This window comes from Ceratotherium simum, chromosome 4, assembly GCF_057802395.1.
Source record: "Ceratotherium simum simum isolate JZ-2026a chromosome 4, ASM5780239v1, whole genome shotgun sequence".
Classification (NCBI taxonomy): domain Eukaryota; kingdom Metazoa; phylum Chordata; class Mammalia; order Perissodactyla; family Rhinocerotidae; genus Ceratotherium; species Ceratotherium simum.
In genome coordinates this window covers 7376430-7399628 of record NC_141903.1, presented here as the reverse complement: position 1 = coordinate 7399628, position 23199 = coordinate 7376430, and the positions used below count along the sequence as shown (strand labels likewise).

At 39.8% G+C, this 23199-nt stretch overlaps 1 protein-coding gene across 2 annotated transcripts in view; it reads left to right on the top strand.

Moving 5' to 3' along the window:
* CREBRF (CREB3 regulatory factor) overlaps positions 1 to 23199 on the top strand; it is a 55185-nt gene that overhangs the window by 6532 nt on the left and 25454 nt on the right. For both annotated transcript variants that reach the window (XM_014786099.2, XM_087429408.1), the window contains exons 2-4: positions 11939 to 12135; positions 14379 to 14504; positions 16446 to 17532. In XM_014786099.2, the coding sequence (XP_014641585.1) occupies positions 12127 to 12135; positions 14379 to 14504; positions 16446 to 17532 (1222 nt within the window). In that variant the 5' untranslated portion in view covers positions 11939 to 12126. The remainder of the gene's footprint in view (positions 1 to 11938; positions 12136 to 14378; positions 14505 to 16445; positions 17533 to 23199) is intronic.

Here is a 23199-nt window from a genome sequence, read left to right as displayed (position 1 = left end):
TCTCCTGGCCCTGCTCTATACTGTCAGGTCTCCTGTCTCTTTTCTCTGTAGCTCTGGCTTTGGTTGGTCTCTTTTCCCTTAGTTTTTTTTTTAGTCCCTCATCAAGGTCTGACACACCTCCCTTGTTCTTCTCTGTTCTAATCCGCTGGTACCAAGGTACTTTTGATTCTGACCCAGTATGTCCCTTGCCTGAATTTCACCTTCTTGCCACAATCCCTTCCTTTATTCCTTTTGGGTTTCTTTTCCTTTTTTTTTTGACTCTTGCTTTTCCTTTTCATTTGCCTTATGAATTCAAAACAAAACAAAACTTCTTTCGCACTATCTGCTTATTTTCCACATGGACAGCAATGTATGTCTGAGTTGATTCTCTCTTGGGAAATCTTGTAAGATCAACTTGTCTTTGGTACCTATCCAGGTACTAATTATCCATCTCTGAATTTCCTTTTATGAAGCGTTTTCCTTTGTATTCAGAAACGCCACTTCTCATAGGCTACAATGCAGAATATGACTACTTATATGCTGTGTTTTTTACTTGTTATGTACCTTAAAATTGTTCTGTGATGAGATCCCATTCAAATTTCACCTTTTCCCGAAGCTTTCTCAAACGTTCTGGATAGAGATGGTAGTGTTCTCTCTGTAGTTTTCTAAACACTTCTTTTAAAAATAAGCTTTAGTGAGGTATAATTTTATTTTATTATTTTTGTGTGTGTGTGAGGAAGATCAGCCCTGAGCTAGCATCCATGCCAATCCTCCTCTTTCTGCTGAGGAAGACTGGCCCTGGGCTCACATCCGTGCCGGTCTTCCTCCTCTTTATATGGGACGTCGCCACAGCATGGCCTGACAAGTGGTGCATCCGTGCGCACCCGGGATCCGAACCCAGGCCGCCAGCAGCGGAGCACGCGCACGTAACTGCTATGCCACGGGGCCGGCCCCGTGAGGTATAATTTATATAAAATAAAATTCACCCAACTTTTAGTTTTGACAAAGGTTTGCAGTCATCTGACTACCTCTACAGTCATGATATGGAACATTGCCTCCATCACTGCAGAAAGTTCCCACATGCCCCCCTTCACCCCAGCTCCAATTAGTGATTTGCTTTCTATCACTATAGTTTTGTCTTTTCTGGAATTTCATATGAAGGCAATCATGGAATGTGTTGTCTTTTGAAACTGATTGCTTCTACTTAACATAACGCTTTTGAGATTTCTCCATGTCATTTCGAGTATCAGTTGACTGCTTGTTATTGTATGGATGTACCACAATTTGTCTATCCATTTACCAGTCGACAGATATTTGGGTTGCTTCCAGATTTTAGGCTATTGTGAATAAAGTGCTGTAAACTTTATTTGTATACAGATATTTGTATACAGATATTATCGTATACAGATAATTACCTTTTAGTTGGAGATGGAGTTGCAGATGGTTAAGAGTGAAAGTCCTGGAGTTAGCTATATTCACAAATAGGCTTTTTGCTAGCTCTGTGGTTTTGAGAATCTCTGAGCTTAGAGTCCCCATCTGTGAGGTGGAGATGAGAGCAGGCTTGAGAGCACAGGCCTGTTCAAAGGGATAACTCTCACTTCAGTTCAAGTGATCGTCTTGCCAGGAATATGTACCTAGTGTTGTCAGGTCTGATTTTCTTCTCCCAAGAGAGTGGCATTTGATACTAGGAGTCATAAATTTTATGTGAAATTTCCAATTTAAGTGCTGGCAGTTAAAATTAAATTTTTTGAAAATACTAATGTGTGGGCGGAACAAAACCCATAGGTAGGCGTTGATTTGTGGCTGCAGTCCAGTTTGAGACCTTTGCTTTAAATCTTCACTTAACTTCATGTTTTGTTTTAAAATGTACATACTCCTGGTAGAGTGAACTTGTTAGGACCCTGTTACCTTTGTTTTATAGCTTGGCATAACAACTTACTGGTTGTCCAAACTTCCAAGTTAAAAACTAATGAATTATTGTAAATGAATTTTACTCTTTCTTCTAATTGGAGGGATGTAAGAATATTGAGTGTCTGATGGGAGGGTGGGACCAAGTTCTGGTTCCTCTGTACTTTTCTTCTGATAGCTGCTGATTCTATTCAATGCTGTGTTTTCCCGACAGTTAGGGTAGCCTCCGTCCTTTGCTTGATTTATTCTGAAGCCTGTTGAGACAAGTAGAGTATAGATTAAACTGTGTGTGTGTATTTATTAGAAACTGTGTAAGGTATTATGGATATAAAGATAAATTTTATATAAGTCCATTCCCTTGAGTTGTGCAGAACCTATGGTGAAGCTAGTATAACTATAAAAAAAGAGATAAATTGTATGTCATTTTTTGAACGATAAGAGCAATAATCTCTGTGAAGAAGCCCTTTCCTCTTGTAATTTATCTGCCAGTTCTTATTGTGTATAGAGATGACTAGTTTGCTAGCTTTATGAATTTCTTTGTGAATACAGAGATTCTTTTGCTGATTGGACCAGCATAATTGACATTCACCCTCATGAAGCCGGGGGCAAGGGTGTTAAATGACCTGTGTTGCCTGCGTATCCCTTATTCGCCCTAGTTCCAGCCAGTTGGGTTTTTGTGATAATTAAATGTGGAATTTAGACAATCTAGGATTCTTTTTTTTTTTTTTTTTTTTTTTTTTTTTTTTTTTTTAAAGATTTTTTTTTATTTATTCATTTTTTCCCCCCAAAGCCCCAGTAGATAGTTGTACGTCATAGGTCCGCATCCTTCTAGTTGCTGTACGTGGGACTCGGCCCCGGGTTGGACGGAGAAGTGGTGCCTCGGGGCGCGCCCGGGATCCGAACCCGGGCCGCCAGCATCAGAGCGCGCGCACTTAACCGCCAAGCCACGGAGCCGGCCCCAATCTAGGATTCTGAGTTGAGTTTGGGTTTATATCCTCACAGCAGCAACATCCCAGGGACATCTTATACCAAGGAAAGAATCGGAGAATAAAAATAGCCACCATTTATTGTGTCTGTTTTGTGCCAGGGTCAGATACTTTACATAGTATCACAAATCAGAATATCCCTACAAAGTAAGAGGGGGAGTTCTTGCATTTACACATAAAGGAAGGCAAGTGGGTATCTGGAATGAAATTCCAAATATTCAGTTATAAGGCAGAACCTTTTATCTTGAATCTACACTTTGCTTCTATAGAGCAAGCCTTTTAGGAGTATTAGAGCCGAAGAGACAGCCAGCCTTTCTCGGTGTTGAAAGAAATGACTGCAAAACTGTATTCAGAACCTCTTTGTAGCTCTGTGCCTATAACCTTTGTACCAGATGTTCAGTAGTTCTGTGCTGGTGGTATAGTAGTCTCACCTTATCAGCAGTTTCACTTTCCACGGTTTCAGTTACCCATGGTCGTCAGTGGTCCAAAAATATTAAATGGAAAATTCCAGAAATAAACAATTTATAAGTTTTAAAGTGCGCGCAGTTCTGAGTAGCATGATGAAATCTCGCACCATCCCACTCCATCCCGCCGGGGACGTGAATCATCCTTTTGTCCAGCGTATCCACGCTGTATATACGCTACCCACCCATTAGTCACTTACTAGCTGTCTTGGTTATCAGATTGACTGTATCAGGTTTGGTATAGGGTTTGGTACTATTGACAGTTTCAGGCATCCACTTGGGGGTCTGATATCCCCCACGGATAAGGGGGGACCACTGTATAGCCCATTTCACACAGTAGGAAAGAATTTGAAGGGAATTTCAAAATTGTCTCTAGTTATTATTCAAGCTACTTTTGAAAAAGTGTCAAATCTGGAAAAGGAGGAAGGAGACAATAAATTTTGAAAAAGAGCCCAGATCCCTGATAACAGGAGTGCCAAAGTTATTAGAATATGTCCAGACTGTCCTGTGATGGGTATTTCCCTGGAGTCTTGCTGTATGGCTCCAGTGTGTTCTCACCTGCACTGCTGTGTGTTTTTATGCTACTACCTTTAATTTTGTATTGTTCCCTTTTTACATTTTGTAGATTTCTGCAGAACAGCTCAGAAAATTTAATGATTCTTTAAAACTCAAATCTTTAACCTGCATAAAATATTTTGTTTTAATTAAAAATGTGTGCAAGAGAGAGGGAGAGAGAGAAAGACAATGTAACATCTATCAGTCCAGTACCTAGATTCAGTTGGTTTCAATAATTTTAATCCTTCTCCTTCCTCTATCCTCTCTTCCCTAGACAAGAATTATCTCAGGTCTTTAAAATTGACTGTAATTCAAACAGCACTCTTCCTGGAAATTTTTTTTTAAAATTCAGGAGTACAATTTTAAATATTTTTACTATATGATACTACAATGATTCAAGACTCAAATTAACAAGCTACTACAAGATAGTTCAGAGCACATAAAAGATGCCCGATATATATTGAATGACTAACTTCTTTGTAATGTCCTCTTTGTGTGCGAAGAACGTTGCACCTCTAACTCCTTATCCAGAAGGACTTGTGGTCTTAGGGGATTTCCATTGATTGTCAGTTAACTCTTGTCTGGATGCCTGTGCTGGTCAACACATAGCTTTTGGCACTGTAGTGAAATAGATGTGAGATAGGATGGTCATTCTCAAAGATTTTACAATCTGGTTAGTGGAGGCAAGGAGTTGGGGAGGAGGAAGAGGAAAAACATTGTGAGCAAGGGCATGAAAGGCCAGAGTCTCACTGTTGGAGATCCTCAGTGGAGTGAAGTGGGATTGTAAGTACCTCAAGAATTTGGGGGAAATTGTAAGATCAAGCTAATATTAGTGTTATATTTTTAGAAGAGTAGTGGAAGATAGGGTTGGAAAGATAGTTTGATTGCGTCTGAGTATTTTGAACATTATCCAAGAGATGTTTGGAAGTTGCTGAAAACTTACGAGCACAGAATAATTTTATAATGGGGCATAAGAACTGGAGGGAGGGGCTGGAGACAGAAGGATCTGTAGGGCAAATATTGGAATGGTAAATATAAAATGATGAGGCCCTAGTAAGAGTTGAGAAAGTGGGAAGGGCAAAGTCGTACAGATGCATGTGTGCTCAGTACAAGGTAAGTTGTAAGTATATCTTTGTTAGAATTGGCATGATTTAACAAAGCAAGTGAGGAGGAAGAAGAAGAGAGTGAAGGCTGAGCTCAATGTTCCGTGCTTGGATGTCTGAGAGTGATGGTACTATTGACAGAATAGGAACGTTTGGATGGGAAGTTGGCATGTTGTGCCTGAGGTCATGGCATGTGAGTGAACATGAAAATACCTGGATCTCAGGTGGTAGGGCCCGTGCACTCGCGTGTTTAGGCTGAAGATGTAGATTTGGGAGTCGTCTAGAGATGATCTTTGAGGCACTGAGGGTAGAGGTGGTCTGATAGGTTTGCACAGAGGCATCCATTGACAGAATGACCTTGGACAAATCTCTTATCTTTGCTGAACTTTTCTTAATGTAAAAATGGTTAGACAGAGGGTAGAGGATGGTAATGATGCTAATACTTTTCCTAACTACTTCACCAAGTTGTTTCATCAAAAGACAGGGTATATAGCAATGTGCTTTGTAATCTGTACACAGCTACGCAAATATAAACTCTGAATATTTTGTTGCCAGTGGTAACCAAGGGTGGCTGGGGTTAGAAATGCATTCTTTGGTTCTGTCTAAAACTGTCCCACGCTCTTATTCTTATGCTCTGAACAAGAATAATCGACAAGTATCAAGGCTGCAGAAAGCCCCTAATAATCTTGTAGTTGATAGTTCTCAGAAATAAAAAGTAGCTCTTCCCATTCAACTCACATTGATCCATAAACCTGCTTTAATGCTCTTTCTTTTTGATTCCATATAGGTTTTAAATAAGTTCCCATATGTTGTCTCTGTAGCCCAAAGATTAAAGTTGGGCAGAAGTCTTTGGAAAGGAATCGAATAAAATTCTAAGAGGTCTTGTGTCTTCCTCCAAGACTTCATTCTAAGGAGAGATCACTTTTGAAATTTAGCATCTTTTCTTAGCTCCTCAGGATTCTCAGTAAAATGTAGTTTTAATTATTTTGCTTAATTAAATTTTTGTGGCAAACCTCATTTAACCCCATATTTTTTAAACTCGCTGAGTGTGAGAATCAAAGGAGACTATTGAATTGACCCAGGGATAACGAGTTCACAAGGTGTTGTGGCGGAAGGAGTACATCTGCTTATAAGGTCACGACAAGTACTGCTTGGCTAGGAAAATGATCTTTTTTCATCTCATCTCAGGGAAAAGATCTATCTTCTCCCTCCTTACTCTCCTCTACCTCCTCTCTTCCCTACTTAAAAGACCAGCAGCCTCAGGATTTGGAAAATAAATAATGGGAGTCTTTTGCTAATAATTCCTGACATCAACTATAACCATCTAGTTTGAAGTTTACTTGCCTATTGTCTAAATGTTAGAGTCTAGAGAACTGCTATTGAAGGGTAAAGAATAGCGATTTGCCTGCAGTTGTGTTCACAGGATTTATATTCCATGATAAAGGGTGGAGGTGGCCCCCACCTTTCCACCAGTGTGCTTCTTGCATAGGCAGCCTCTGTTTCCTCAATGGTTTTGGAGATTTGGGGATCTCTGATTTCTGCTGCACCATGAAACAGGTTGATTTAATAAGCATCTGAAGAACTGTTTTGTTCAGCTCCTTCTCAGTAGTTTTCAAAAGGAAAAGAATTGTTGAATGGGACATATGAAGTATAACAGGATGGGTGGAACGTGTGGTGATGGGTCCTGGTCTACTAAGGAGCTTGGGCAAACTGATAAACTAAAATAAGGGAGTCCCATATTTATACACATTGTATAAACTTTTAAATTACCAAGTCAGTGGTCTTTCCTTTCCTCCCTCCCTCCCTTCCCCCCCTCCCTCCCCACTCTTTCTTTCATCTTTACTTGAGGATTAAGCCTCAAGAGAAATGTTTTATTTAAATTAGGGGTCAGGACAGTAACCACATCTTAGAAGTGTGGATCTGGTACAGTTTAAAGACAACAGAGAGAACCCAAGAACTCTGCCCACTTGAAAGAAATGATGAGCATGAACCAGCAAAGATTAGGAAAGATCAGAATAAACCATGGTATCTGAATTAAATAACAGTATAAATGTGTCAGCATTTCTTAAGTCAAAGAAAATTTTTTACTATTTTTGATTGTGGTAAAATAAACAAATTTTGCAATTTAAACCCTTTTTAGGTATGCAATTCAATGGCGTTAAGTACATTGACAATTTTATGTAACTATCACACTATTTCCAGAACATTTTTATCATCCCAAATAGAAATTCTACCCATTAAACAATAACTCTCTTAGTCTCTGGTAATGTCTATTCTACTTTCTGTCTATGAATTTGTCTCTTCTGGTACCTCATATAAGTAGAATCATATAATTTTTGTCCTTTTCTGTATGGTTTACTTCACTTAGCATATGCTTTCAGGGTTCATCCACGATATAGCATATGTCAGAATTTCATTCCTTTTTATGGCTGAGTAATGTTTCATTGTATGTATGTACTACATTTTGTTTATCCGTTCATCTGTTGATGGCCACTAGGGTTGTTTCCACCTTTTGGCTATTGTGAATAATGCTGCTTTGAATGTGGGTGTACCTGTATCTGTTTGAGTCCCAGCTTTCAGTTCTTTTGGGTATGTACCGAGAAGTGGAATTGCTGGATCATATGGTAATTCTGTATTTTAACTTTTTCAGGAACTGCTAAACTGTTTCCCAGTTGCACCATTTGACATTCCAACCAGCAATACACAAGGGTTCCGATTTTTCCATATCCTCACCAACACTTGTTACTTTCTGTTTTTGGATAATAGCCATCCTAAATGGTGTGTCAAAAATTTTTTAACATCTGCTCTAGTGAATGTTGAATGATTCAGAAGTGCTACTTATCATTGTGAGGAAGCAGTTCCCTCAAGTTATAGAAAGGGAACAGTGGCCTAAGCCAGTGCTATATAAAAGGAGAGGTGCAGGGATTCTGGCCATCATAACTAGTATCTTCTTATTCCTAAGACATTTTCATTTATAAAGAGGTTTATATTTTCCTTGATGTCAACCTTTTTTTATATGTGGACTCTCAGGGATCAACTGAAACCCTCAGCTTCAGAAGGGACACAATTTAGGAGCTCTTGGATATGTGTGAACTGCTGGGGCATACCAGGCAGCTCTTGGGTTTGGCTTTTAAAGTTTGGATTAGTGGTTTGAGCACTCCCAGGGATGAGCTTTTGTAAGAAGTCCTTTGACCTTACCTATCATCTTACTTTACTTTTTGCCTTACCTATCATACGTAGTAAGCCTCAACATATTTTCAAGTGGAAAACCAAAAAGCGTAGAGTACGACCTGGTGGAAAGGGCTATGAAAGAGATTTGAAGCTGTGGCTGTCTTCAAGTGGTACCATTGCTGCTTGTAAATCAGTCATTTGCCCCATCTCATTGCTTCAGGGAGCTAGTTCTCTGTTACCAGAGTATCTTCCTGTGCCTAGGAGCTGTTGTTGAATAGTTTTGAATGAGCCCAGGTACAGAAGATCTATTGGTAAATATTATTTCTGATGGACCCACAGTCGTCTCTTCCTTGAAAAACTCACAAAACTGTGTTGGGAACTGGTGAGCCAGAGCTGTGAATACAAGGAAGTAATAACTAGGGGAATTTATTTAGCCTTTCATCTAGTGTTGTTGTTGTTGTTGTTTTTGAAGAAACACTAGTCTTAAGGTCTGCTTGAGGACAGGGTGGAGGGTTTTATGATCAAATAATTTTGGGAAATGATATCTGCTCCATTTACCTATTGGTGATTTATAACATGCATTAGCACCTAGCACTTTAAAGTTTCCAAGAAGTCCTGCATGAAGGCACTGTAGCAGTTTTGTTAACGTGATCTTTTCCAAACCTCACAACCCTCTTGTTGAGTAACCATCTAACATTCCTTGGAACAGATATTCGTCAGGTTACACATTGGGAAATTAGACCATTGCCATCTGTGTACTTGAATATCAAAGCTTTGAGTAAAATGTGGGTATTCTTGAGCCGAAAGAAGTGTGAAGGCATCCTGAAAAGCAAGTTGTTACATCTTCCTCCTCAGTGTTACTCGGCCATCTAAGCATTAATGTACCCTTTGTATATGGCTCCCTGGTATAGGATATAGTTATGGAGCAGTGTATCACTTTGGAAGATTCTATGTAATGGTAATTGCTGTAGAAGCCTATATTATTTTTGTTTCACTTTTGGTTGAGGAATTTTGTTCTTTATGATTGTTTCACAATAAATGTTTGGAATGGTACCAAGTATTTGTGGAAAATGGGTGCAGAACGTTGGGGATGAGGATAGTTTGTTGTGAACTTGAGTCATTAGTTTTAGAGAACGGAAGAGTTTATCACTGAAAGAGGTCCTGCAGTTTGGAGTAGAATTGGCCCTTCTGGGGCCGGCCCCATGGCTTAGCGGTTAAGTGCGCGTGCTCCTCTACTCGTGGCCCCGGTTTGGATCCCGGGCGCGCCCCGACGCACCGCTTGTCTGGCCATGCTGAGGCCGCGTCCCACATACAGCGACTAGAAGGATGTGCAACTATGACATGCAACTATCTACTGGGGCTTTGGGGGAAAAAAAAGAAAAATAAAAAAAGAACTGGCCCTTCCCCCTTCCTGTTTGCTACTACCTGAGAGACTAGGAGAAGCAAGTAAGGACCTTTAACTGTCCTGGGGAACCAACTGAACGCTTTACATAGTGGATACCCTCACTTTGGGAACTGGTGTCTTTAAAACATTCAGGCTTGCTGCCAACAGCTGTCACAGATGTTGAGTTTCTGAGCTGGATTAGCTATGGGACAAAAGAAGCATTGGCAAAATGTACCTATTGATAATAATCACCTTTAAGATTTATTTTATTACTATATACTAATTTAATATCTCTTTCAATTCTCATAACATCCCTATTACATAGTTAAGGGAGGATAATTGTAATTCCTCAGACTAGGAGGTAAGGCAAAAATTTAAGTAACTTGCTCTAATGTAGAAGGCTGTTTAGTTTTAATTATCAAAACTGGAATCCAAGTCTCCTGTCTCCCAGACAAGTGCTCTTTTTGCTAACTGCATTTACTGAAGTTTGTTTTGAGGCCAAGACTGTAAATAAGATTTTAAATAAATACTTGTATTTGTATGGAAGTTTTATGGTATAGAAAATTCGGTAGCCAGGAGAGAGTAGTAGTGTTTTCTTTCTAGAGGTAAGAAAAATGAGGCTTAGGAAGATTGACCTACCTAGTGTTGTATAGTGTGCAAGCAAGAGCTGCGACTAGAACTTAGGCCTTTTTTGTCCAGTGTTTCCCTGATAAACTATGCTGTGGTAGACAGTGTCTTGAGTAGATGCCAATAGATATATGTTGAATAGAGCTCAATCTCTTCTTGAGTCTTTAGCTCTGTTGCTAGTAAGGATAAGTTTCAGGTTTTAGAGGGTATCAAACCAGGATTACACTGTATGCTTTGTTGAATGCTTCATATGAATCATATGCCTTTTTGGGGTCTAAGTAATAGGAGTAGAAAAGGCAACTGACCTTGTTTCTTATAGGAATCAGGGGAAGAGTTAGGACTGAGACTGCGTATCAGGAATGGGACAAAGGCGTGAGGCCATGTGAGGAGAAGTTGGGCGAGAGCTGGCCTTTGGCAGGAGCAGGGATCAATCCACTTAGACAGTAGCACTGGATTGAGACATCTAGTTAATTCTGTTTCTAGGCCCAGACTGGGCACTTGGCGGTGTTTCTTAGACTAGAACAGCGAGCTGGGAATGACAGCCTACAAGAGGGAAGAGCCCAGCAAAGATCCAGGAAATACAAATGGTAGTCAATTTAGTAATCTAATTAGGTAGAACAATTATTGAGTCCCTTGTTGACTATCTCTTATTTGTTCAGCAAGAGGTCTTTGAAGTTGAAATAATGTACCACTCTAACCTTCTAGCCCAGAGAATGTGTTAGCTGCAGAGAGAGTTAACATTTCTTTGGAAGAAATGATACTGCATCTAGACTGAATGAGAGCAAGAAGTTCACTTGTAGGGCAGTGGTTCTCAGATTTTAGGGAGAAGCAGAATCACCTGGATGGCTTGTTAAACACATTACTGGGCCCCACTTCCAGAGTTTCTGCTTTAGTAAGTCTGGTCTGGAGCCCAGGATTTTGCATTTCTAACAGATTTCCAGGTTGATGCTGATGTTGATGATGCTCATCCTGGGATCACACTTGGAGGACCGCTGATTTAGGAAAAGATGAAGTAGGGTATAGTTGTTTAGTTCCTCTCAATTAAGACCTTCACAGGGGAAGGAAAAGGAAACTAACATTTAAGTCCCTACTACATAAGACCCTGTGCCAGGTGATTTGCAATCATCGTTTAATTTAACCCTTGAAACCACTCTGCAAAGTAGTCCTTGTTCCCATTTCTCCCCCTCAACATACATGTGTTAAAAACTTAACTGGAATAATTCTTACTTCAGGGATACCTTTCACTTATAACTCAATAATGTTGCATATACCAATAGGAATGTTGATTTTATTTAATGTAGGAATATATTAAATTCTGTCATTGACTATTATGTATTCGTTACTCTTCTTGTACATTTGTGAGATATAAAATGTAGATTAATTTAGCAGTAATGATTATACAATAGATGGAATTAAATGCTGAGACATGTTTTCTCATACAGAACATAAAGTGTGAATGGAAGCTTTACTTTAACATTAAGTATAATACGTCTTTCAGATCACAGGAAAGATGGACCTATGTTAATTTTGTCAGGGTGTTTTAAAAAAAATGTTGCCAATTGATTATTGACTAATCCTATTTTAGAAACAAAGGGAGGAATGGTGACTTTGGGAAGAGTTGGTACTAAGAAAGGACGAAATTCTTGATATTGCAACCACAAGACTTACTCCTTTAAAGTGTTCTTTGTCAATGTCTTTTTTGAAAGGTCAGCTTGTTTTTAATGGAGCTTGGTGAAGTTACTTTGTGTTGTTGTTTGACAGATTCATACAGAATTATTAAAAAAAAAAAAAAAAGGCAGTGATCCAAGCAGTTGAGTTGAAGGCATTCTGGAGAAACCTGCTGTTTATGGTGAAAATCGTCCTTGATCTTAAAATTAAAGCTGGAAAGGAATTTACAAACGAGAAAAAAAAGAAGTTTGGGATCGGACTCACAGGATCTGGGCTTGGAAATGCCTCAGGTAAATCATTCAGAGTAGGTGCAAAGTTTTATATTTTTCCACTGCAGAAAGTCGGTACCATTGGTTCTGTAAATTCTCTGAATCTTAACACAACTTGACGTTAACTACCTTTTTAAGACATTTTGCTTTTGATCTTAGCTAGTTTTGAATACATGTCATGTCCTTCCTTCCATTGCTTCTATTTCCTTCTTTGCTACAGGTTTGAAGTTTAATGAGTTTGACACAAGGAACATGGTGAATGAAAAGTTGCTTAGAAGGTGGACATCTGCTGGCTTGATGGAGGCTAAACCAACTCCCTTGAAAATTAATCTGCCACAGAAAGTCCATTTCCATCTTCTCTGTCTTCTTCCTATTACCCAATTTTTCCTTTCCATTTATGCCTGTTGAATTTAGAAGTAATTAAGAGGAAATGCTGAGGCACTTCAGCCTCTTTCTCTTTCATACTCACACACACATCCATACACACATATATATACTCCCCACAAAATATGTCTAAGAATGATTATATCTATTTATATTATGATAGCTACTTTGAGTTGATCAGTTTTGTTTTGAGGTAATCACTGAAACAGTAAATGAAGCCCTGTTAGTCCCCACTCTGCATGTCCAAACTTCTTCCTTTCCACCTCCAGTGGTTGGCTCTTACCCCTCCCCTCTTTGTGTTCAGTACTGGGAAGAAACCTAGCAATAATGAGAGGACAGGGACTCTTAGGTGGCTTTATGTGGGGCCAGGCAGAACTTCCCTGGAACACAAAAATCAGCAACTTGCTGGGACTGCTCGGTGACTCAGAGGCAGGCAGCAGAAGCAAAGAAAGGGAATATGCTAGCTGGTATTAGAAAGACTAGCTGCCTACCTCCACCCCAACCTCTGTGCCAAGTGGACTACATATACCCATTTAGAATTCTTTCCCATTCAAGGTTTAATTTGCTGTTTATTGAATACTTGAATTTAGGGCTAATCTTAAACACTTATTTTCTCAAGCTAAATTTTTCTAGGAAGATAAAGTTCTTGCAGCCTGGTAGGGTTGGGGGAAATCAGAGAAAGAAAAGAATGGGATGAGAAGTACCAGTGAAGATAAACATCGTGAGAGAGTGTATGAAAAGGCCAGTCTGTGGTAGGTAGAAGGTATATGGATAGAGAAATATAAGTGAATAGACTAATATAATTTTTAAAAGTTCCGACAGAAACTTGAAGAAGGACAAAAGGGCAAAGAGGAAATTCTTATTCTTTCCCGTCCTCTTTCTTCATCCAAGTTAGATTTCAAAGTGAGGCCTTTTACTTGTTTGGGCCATTTCAGGAGTGTGAGCCCTGACTTCACCAGAAATGGAAAAGGAGGATGGAGAGAAAAGAAGGAGCATTAATTCTGGGTGCTGAGTCTTTTTTCCCTTCTTATTTATTATGGAATGAATTGTCCCCTCTTCAGAGATCAGGATTAAGGGTACTGAGCTCATGCCCAAGTTACTAGTCTCACTTAGGAGATTTTTGGATATTTGGTTACTCCTATCTCCATCATGTTCCTGGAGGCATTTGTTGGACTAAAGATGCCCAAATTGTCTTCCAGCTTGTTTGGGGAAATAAGGCATTGGACTCACTTAGGAGTACAGAGTGAGACTGACTTGCTACTTCCGCAGACTCCAGGAAATGGCAGAGAATTCTCCACTTCAGGGAGTGTTGTTAGAGATGGATTTGAAGAAATGTTATATAGCTAAATAAAAGTACTCATTAGGTACTGTGTGCTGACTCTAGTGGCTAAATAAGCGTTAGGTTTTATTATTAACAATTGCTATTCTATTTTTATGTGTGTGAGGAAAATCAGCCCTGAGCTAACATCCATCCTCCTCGTTTTGCTGAGGAAGATTGGCCCTGAGCTAACATCTGTGCCCATCTGTGCCCATCTTCCTCTACTTTATATGGGACGCCGCCACGGCATGGCCTGACAAGCGGTGCATAGGTGCGCGCCCTGGATCCGAACCTGGGCCGCCAGCAGTGGAGCACGCGCACTTAACCGCTACGCCACAGGGCCGGCCCCTTTTTTCTGTTTTTTAGTGCATCTTAGTAATTTTCCTAAGTCCACGGTTTAATGTAGTTAAATCTCTTAAATGTACTAAGCAGTAGGAAAAAATGCAGACTTGTGTTCTGAAAATAATAAGTAAGTTAGTAGGCGTGGGAGTGGGGCTTATGTGTAATAATTTGGTCCTGAATTAGTCTCTAACGTTCTAAAATTAAAATCACTCTGTTGTAGCCTAGTGTAAGCGGAATGGATCCGCCTTTTGGGGATGCCTTTCGAAGCCACACCTTTTCAGAACAGACTCTGATGAGCACAGATCTTTTAGCAAACAGTTCAGATCCAGATTTCATGTATGAACTGGTAAGTAACATTTTCTTGAATTTTGGTTTACTTGATTTGAGGTAAAAGTATTGTGGTAGAGTTTTTATTTATAAATGTCTGAGAAGAAAAAAGATGTGATTAGGCCAAATTTGATTCTTGTGATACCAGTCTCATAATTTTAGAAGGATGTATGAACCTATTGAAAATAGTAAAAGGAAAGGTTATCTACATATCTTTAAGTCCAGTTTTTGATGATGAGGATGAGAAGCTGTCTTTTTAAAAATGCCTAACTGCTAAAGGACTTTTCAGCTGGAAAATTTAGGAATGATAACATTGGGCAAAGTGTATGAGCCAGAGAATGTGAGACAAAAATAGCAATTACAAGCGATATCTGAATATACTTATCATTATTCTTGAGATAAATAGACACTTAAGATTCCTAAGAAAAACATTTAAAAAATAAATTTAGTTACATACAACTTAAGCAATAAAGAAGTATATAAAGGGCCAGCCTGGTGGCGCAAGCAGTTGGGTGCGCATGCTCCGCTGTGGCGGCCCGGGGTTCGCCGGTTCAGATCCCGGGCGCGCAGCAACACACTGCTTGTCAAGCCATGCTGTGGCAGCGTCCCATATAAAGTGAAGGAAGATGGGCAAGGATGTTAGCCCAGGGCCAGTCTTCCTCAGCCAAAAAAAAGGAGGATTGGCAGATGTTAGCACAGGGCTGATCTCCTCACAAAATAAATAAATAAAAAAAACACTTAAGGGCCAGCCCCATGGCTTAGTGGTTAAGTGCGTGCGCTCCGCTGCTGGCGACCTGGGTTCAGATCCCGGGCGCACACTGACGCACTGCTTCTCTGGCCATGCTGAGGCCGCGTCCCACATACAGCAACTAGAAGGATGTGCAACTATGACATACAACTATCTACTGGGGCTTTGGGGGAAAAATAAATAAAATTATTAAAAAAAAAAAACACTTAAAAAAAAAGTATATAAAAACTGGAAAACTAAGTACACAGATCTGTTCACTTACTAAAAATCATTGAATTGTACACTTGATACTTATGGTATGTAAACTATACTGCACTAAATCTGTTAAGACACACAGACATCCACACACAAGCAAAAACAAAACAAAAAGACCCAAACAAACAAATGCAAAAATCAAAACAGAAAAAAAACAAACTGAAAACTTCCTTATTTCCTTCCTGAGCCTCCACCCTCCAAAACTTCTCCCCAAAGGTAACTACTGCTAACAGAGTCTTCTATGCATATATAAATATATGAATATTTTTAGTTGGATGACATATTTATAGATACAGTATTCTGTAACTTACTCTTTTTAACATAAAAATATATAATGAGCATCCTGTCATGTTAGTACATTAGAGCTTCACTGCATTCCTTTTAATGGCTGTGTAGTCTTGCTGGCATTTTAAAAATCACATCTCTACTCATGAGGAGTATCGTACTCAGGAGGAGTATTTTATTCCCCATGCCCAAGAGTTGTTATAAGGTCCTACCAAAGATCTTATCTTTCCGTGGCTGAGTTCCAACTCTCTTTGTGTTGCTCTTTGCCTCTATATTTAAGTTCCCACTTAAGAAGACTCTCTGTTGAAGGGAAAGTCTTCATTATTTGCTTTATAATTGAAGCTTGTTTCTAAGGAGATCCCCAAATCCTTCTAAGTCAAGGATCAGGAAATACAAACTTTTTTCAGAAAGAGTGTTTATAGTAAAGTTTAAGAGTCCTTGATATTTGGACCATACCTAAACCTCTCAAGGGACATATTTTCCCTCTTTTTTTTCCCTTGCCCAAGGAAATATTGGATGGAATGGTAAAGCATCATGTAAGTAGCCTTTATCTTAAAATAAAACAGACCAGAGATGCAGTACTGATTTATCAATTTGATATATGGAAGTGAGGATGGAGGTGAATATTTCTTTCCTAAAATATGATGTATGATTTTTTTAAACCTTTCTCAGGATAGAGAGATGAACTACCAACAGAATCCTCGAGACAACTTCCTTTCTTTGGAGGACTGCAAAGACATTGAAAATCTGGAGTCTTTCACAGATGTCCTGGATAATGAGGGTGCTGTAACCTCAAACTGGGAACAGTGGGATACATACTGTGAAGACTTAACAAAGTATACCAAACTAACCAGCTGTGACATCTGGGGAACAAAAGAAGTGGATTACTTGGGTCTTGATGACTTTTCTAGCCCTTACCAAGATGAAGAGGTCATAAGTAAAACTCCAACTTTGGCCCAGCTTAATAGTGAGGACTCTCAGTCTGTTTCTGATTCCCTTTATTACCCTGATTCACTTTTCAGTGTCAAACAAAATCCCTTGCCCTCCTCATTCCCTGGTAAAAAGATTGCAAGCAGAGCAGCTGCCCCTGTGTGTTCTTCTAAGACTCTTCAGGCTGAGGTCCCTTTGTCAGACTGTGTCCAAAAAGCAAGTAAACCCACTTCAAGCACACAAATCATGGTGAAGACCAACATGTATCATAATGAAAAGGTGAACTTTCATGTTGAATGTAAAGACTATGTAAAAAAGGCAAAAGTAAAGATCAACCCAGTGCAGCAGAGCCGGCCCTTATTGAGCCAGGTTCACTCAGATGCAGCAAAGGAGAACACCTGCTACTGTGGTGCAGTAGCAAAGAGACCAGAGAAAAAAGGGATGGAGCCTCTTCAGGGTCATGCCACTCCAGCTTTGCCTTTTAAAGAAACCCAGGAACTATTACTCAGTCCCCTGCCCCAGGAGGGTCCTGGGTCAATTGCAGCAGGAGAGAGTAGCAGCCTTTCTGCCAGCACGTCGGTCTCAGATTCATCCCAGAAAAAAGAAGAGCACAATTATTCTCTTTTTGTCTCTGACAACATGGGTGAACCGCCAACCAAATGCAGTCCTGAAGAAGATGAGGAGGATGAGGAGGATGTTGATGATGAGGACCATGATGAAGGATTTGGCAGCGAGCACGAACTTTCTGAAAATGAGGAGGAGGAAGAAGAGGAAGAGGATTATGAAGATGACAAAGATGATGATATTAGTGACACTTTCTCTGAACCAGGTATCGTAATGCTTGGAGGCTTACCAAACTGACCTTTCTTATACTATCTTGAAATAGAAAATTTTGCTGTGGATACTTTCTTTGTCTTAGTTTGAGGATTAAATGACTTAATATCTTGGCTCAGGTATGTAATTGCTTTTTTCTGTTCAAGCAGTTCTAAAATAATTACTTTTGCTCATATAGTAGTTCATATGCTGATTCCTAGAGGACTTCTCCTTAATTTGTCTTATGTTAAGTGACCTGATTTGTCACTCTCTTGAGCGGCTCTGCAAAGATGCCAATTGATTAGTTTAAAAAATATTCCTATTTCTGCGTGTCCCTCTATTATAGTTTAGTAAGTTAGGAATCCCTAGAATGGTGAACCAAATGATGAAGGTTTGTATTGCTCCTGCCTCTAACCAACAAAACCTACTTAATGAATAATGTAAAAGAGAGCTTTTTCTTTGTGTCTGCTGCATCTTTCATTTGCACAGTATTTTTCCATTCAAGAAAAATACATGCTATAATTTAGCATGAAGGAGACTCTGCAACCTGTGGGGAACTGGTTCACTTCAGCATTTACATGCTTGGGCTATTGCCACTGTTGGCTTATGCAGTTTATTTATGAAAATAGTATTGCCAAGTGGCACGCGGGTAAAAATGCGTGAAGAAGTAAAGATCTTCAAATTTCAGCAAAGGTTATTTTCTTCAGAAATAATGTTGATACTATAACTTCCACATGAAAAAACTAAGTTATTAAAAAAACTTTATAAATTGTCAAAGAGAGCCCTTTTGGATGATGATTGCTGGAATTTCTGGCAGTATAAACATTGATATTTAATTTTCAGAAAGGTTTTTAAGCCATAGTAGCTATATTGTAGCCAGTGAGGCATTATTATTGCTGAAAGACTTTCCTTTCAGTGAAATCTTTCTATTACACAAATGCTTGGATTTATGTATTTGATAGAACCAAGTTGTTTGACTTGGGTGGAGTTTCAAGTAAGGAAAAGGTACTTTAAATTTAATGTGGAGGAAAAGAGTTTATGCCTTTTTTGGTTTACTTTATAACTTTGTATAGTCTAGATAGAACAATTGTCTTTTCTACCTAGCAGGAAAATTTTTCTCTCAACAAATTAATAAAATCTGCTTTGAGGTAGGTGTTTCAAGGAAAGTTGTCTTTGTTGCTAGTGTAAGTTATATCTCTGTCTCCCACAGGAAGACCAGAGTGCTGTGTGTGAGTGGTCCTTAAAGTCTGAAAGATCAGCCCTATTGCTTTGAGTTCCATATTTAGGATTGGGGTGGGAGGGTAGGGGAAGGGTGAGACAAAGGGTAGATGGGTAATAACGAAGGGAAATGGAAAGTGTGGGGAAGGAGATACCTTTACCAGCTGGTGCTTAAAGGAATATAGAAATCAGAGGGAGTTGGTAAATCCTGCCATCACCAGCTAGGGCAGGCAAGGACTATACTGTCTACCCCACTTCTGGTTGTAGTTTTGTTCTTCTTTGACTTTTAACTCCCCTTTAAATTAGTCCTTGATCTTTTGACTTGGTTTCACCTGGATAAATGTGTTGAGAGATGAGTAGGTCCATGAAGAGAGACCACTTGGTAAGTTGACCCTCATTTCCATTTTCTCAGCCTTTTGACTCTCAAGGGAGGGGGAACCAGTGTAATAGTTGGTGTTGTCCTGTCATGCCGCATTCTTTTGCCTTGTCTCTTTTAAGAACCCTGATTTGTGAGCTTGTTGGTGTTAAACAACCAACACTGCTTTAGAACCAGAAATGCATTAGCTGGCACTCGGCAGGGTAAAACTCTCTCCTTTTGGCACTATTTAACAATGCTGAATGTTTGGATGGCATTTAATTCACTCACTTCCAGTTGACTTGAGGTAAAACTTCTTTGGTTAGTATTACTTGGACAATTCTCACAAATGTTAATGAATGACATGACTTAACCACAAGAGCAGCACGATTTTTGGTATTATTTGGGGTTTATTCACATTTGCTAATGAAAATTTCTCTTTTTCCTGGAAGAAAGAGCTAAACATGTGATTTCAGGCATGCAAAAGTGAATTATTGGTGAGAAGCAGGAAGATATTCTTTGAAGCAGAAAAGTGGGGATAGTTATAGTTTCTTCAGAGTGCTTGGTTTAGAGTGGGTTGATTGGTTTAATTTGCAGCAGACAGTGTACAAAGGCCCTTTTGTGATGACTAGCTCCCTTGATGCTGTTTTTTGGCAGTTGGCTACAACAGTGCCTGAGCCTACAAAGCTCCAGGAAAGGTGTAAAATGAAGTTTCAGTCCCTACTCTGGACTTGCTCCCAGGTTTTAATAGAGCCCATTCTGTGGACAGGCTACGACTGTTCGGGGTCATGGAATTACGTGGTTGTAACACGAAGAATTAAGTCCCCAGAATGAGAGTTTATTTTGCAGTCCCTACTCAACATTTTCACGATTGACTTTACCAGCTTAATGGCAGTAGTCTGCACTAACCAAAGATGTGTGATTGGAATTTTAGGCAGTAAATCTGGCCTTTTTTACTCCTTTTTGATAATCATGTCAGGAAGGAATGAGTTAGATCAGTATGGTGATCCATCAAATGAAAAGAAAAGGGAGGGGCCGGCCCGGTGGCGCAAGCGGTTAAGTGCACGCGCTCCGCTGCGGCGGCCCGGGGTTCGCTGGTTCGGATCCCGGGCGCGCACCGATGCACTGCTTGGCAAGCCATGCTGTGGCGGCGTCCCATATAAAGTGGAGGAAGATGGGCACAGATGTTAGCCCAGGGCCGTCTTCCTCAGCAAAAAAAGAGGAGGATTGGCGGATGTTAGCACAGGGCTGATCTCCTCACAAAAAAAAAAAAAAAAAAAAAAAGAAAAGGGAAAAGATTCCATGGGAGATGTTGCATTAAACAAAATTGATTTGTTAAAAAAAATTTTTTCGAGTGCCCACTTTTGTGCCAGGCACTTTGTGTATTAGATATTGGCTATACAGAGATGAACAAAACAGACATGATCCTTGTCTTCATGGAACTAAGAGTTGAGTAGGTTTATTTACTGTTATGATTTCTTAGTCTTTTAAGATACTTGTGTGTACTGTGACTTGGCAAGAGAGAGATTCAGGATGAGACTTTCTTAAAACTTATTTGACCACAGAACTCACTTGAGGATGAAGACATATCTTATGGTAATAGTGTTCCTTAGAACATACTTTGAGAAATAATTACCTTAAATTCTAGACACTGATCTGGGAATATAATTTTTCTGCCTTCTACTTGATCACAGTATTCTCTGTATTGGAAGGTGGATGGCTTTAACCAACAAATCCATTGTGTGTGTCTCTGTATGTTATGGTGAATTTATGGTGTATACTGTTAGAAAATGTCAATATATTGGGTCAAAGAAAACTGATGGCCCTTAAACATGTTTTTTGGAAAAAGACTGAACGTATATAAGTAAGTAAAACTGGTAACTAATTTGAGTGGGGCAGAAGAAATTGAAATCTTCCTGACTCTTTGAGTTTAACATGGAATATGTATGGAAAAAAAAATCCATTTAGACCATTTAACTGGATAGGTGCATGGAAAGTGGGAAGCCCAATTGTAGCTAGACTCCTTGAGTCATGGGGCCTGAGTCAGTCCCAGCTCTGCCAAATCACCTAAAGCCTCCATGAGCTGTGTCTTTGTGTAAGTGGGGTTAATAACCTCTTCTACCAAGTTCTTAGAAGTCTCAAATGAAATATCTGTAAGTGAAATATGTAAGCACATGAAGTGAGAGGGACAGTGTTTTGCCAGAAATCCAAGCCACTTGAGAGTTGCTAGCTAAGGGAGCATATCAAATTAAGTGTCGGGGGGACGGGTTGCCTGAGGAAGCTGTTTCCCTTATGCTTTGGGCTAGGATAGATTTAAATGTGGAACACCAGTTCTTGATGTTGGTAGGAAGATGGGAGTGTTTTGGTTGGTCCATCAGCCTGTGTTGAGGTGTTCCCAGCCATACTAGGGTAATCTCTGTGAGCTAGTAATTTCTGCGAGCCAGTAATTTTTGCTTGCCCTGGTGGAGCAAGGGCCTTTTTAAAAAGGCCCTTGAGTCGTGGGGACTGAGTGGCACAATGTGGCCCTTGCACCTTTTCCAAGCTAGATTGATAACTGGAATAAGATAAAATCCTTTAATTTGAAGTGAAACATTAGCACAAGTCAATAGGCCAAAGCTGGTGCTGTATGTATCTAACACAATTTTAAAAAACAGTCTCCTAGAAGTGATTTTGTCACTCATCTTGTGTATCATTTCTTCAGAAGAACCTAAGGTTCACTGTCAACACTGCTTGCCATGTTGTCTTCAAGTTTCACATGTGCACTCTAACGCTGGTAATGCCAGCAGTGCTACAGAAGTTTGTCTTTTTTTTGTGCGTGTGTGAGGAAGGTCAGCCCTGAGATAACATCCATGCTAATCTTCCTCATTTTGCTGAGGAAGACCGGCTCTGAGCTAACATCTATTGCCAATCCTCCTCCTTTTTTTTTTCCCCAAAGCCCCAGTAGATAGTTGTATGTCATAGTTGCACATCCTTCTAGTTGCTGTATGTGGGACGCGGCCTCAGCATGGCCGGAGAAGCGGTGCGTCGGTGCGCGCCCGGGATCCGAACCCCGGGCCGCCAGTAGCGGAGCGCGCGCACTTAAGCGCTAAGCCACGGGGCCGGCCCTGCAGAAGTTTGTCTTGATTGTTGCCCTGAAATCATTCTGCTCTCCAAATTGATTCTTTTTTTTAAAGGTCATATTTATTGAGGTATAATTTTCACACAATAAAATTTAATCTTCTTTAATTGTACACTTCTGTGAGTTTTGACAAGTGCACGTAGTCATGTAACCACCACCACCACAATCAAGATAGAGAATAGTTTGATCACCCTCCAAATTTCCCTCATGTCAGCCCCTCCCTCCACCCCCAACTCCTGGCAACACTTTGTCCCTATAGTTATGCCTTTTCCAGAATGTCCTATAAATGGAATCATATTCCTGATTAATTCTTAATCTGAAGAAAACCTGGTAAAATTCTAACTTTTTCCCAAACGCGCAGATGTCATCATCTTAGTGTCAGTTCCAGAGGAGCCGTGTTTTTAGGAGGGAAAGTGGTCATTTTGCTTGGCTAGTGTTGCCCAGTTTTTCCTGGCCTCCTCGGGTTTAGGGTTGTGTACATCCTGTGCACAGTCCCCCCCCCACTACTCCATGTACCTAGCACTAATGATGTGGAATACATCTAAGATGGGCATTCTCAGAGAGTGTCTGAAATTTATAGGTCATCCTGTATTGAGTGTGACCAATAGTTCTAGCAGCTCAGAATTAAATATTTTATGAAACTTCCCATTAATAAAGAAAATAACTTCTTAAAAAGTGAAGTAAATACAAATTGCTTTCAGTAAAATATTAGTTAGGCTAAGTATATAAGTTTTTTTTTGATAGCCTGTGTAAGAACTGTCATTTTTGTCCTTTTACAGAAGGGGTAAGGTGGGAGGTAGGCGGAAAACTGCTGCAGCCTGACACCATTCTGCCTAGTGGGATACCATCATAGACATGCCTACAGCTGTCTGCCTGGGAATGCCTCAGATGCATCAATATAAGAACGAAGACATTTAAAATCACAGTGTAGTGTCTGAGTGCTGTTATCTAATGGTACTTACGGTATTCTGTAGCTGTATTTCATTATTTTC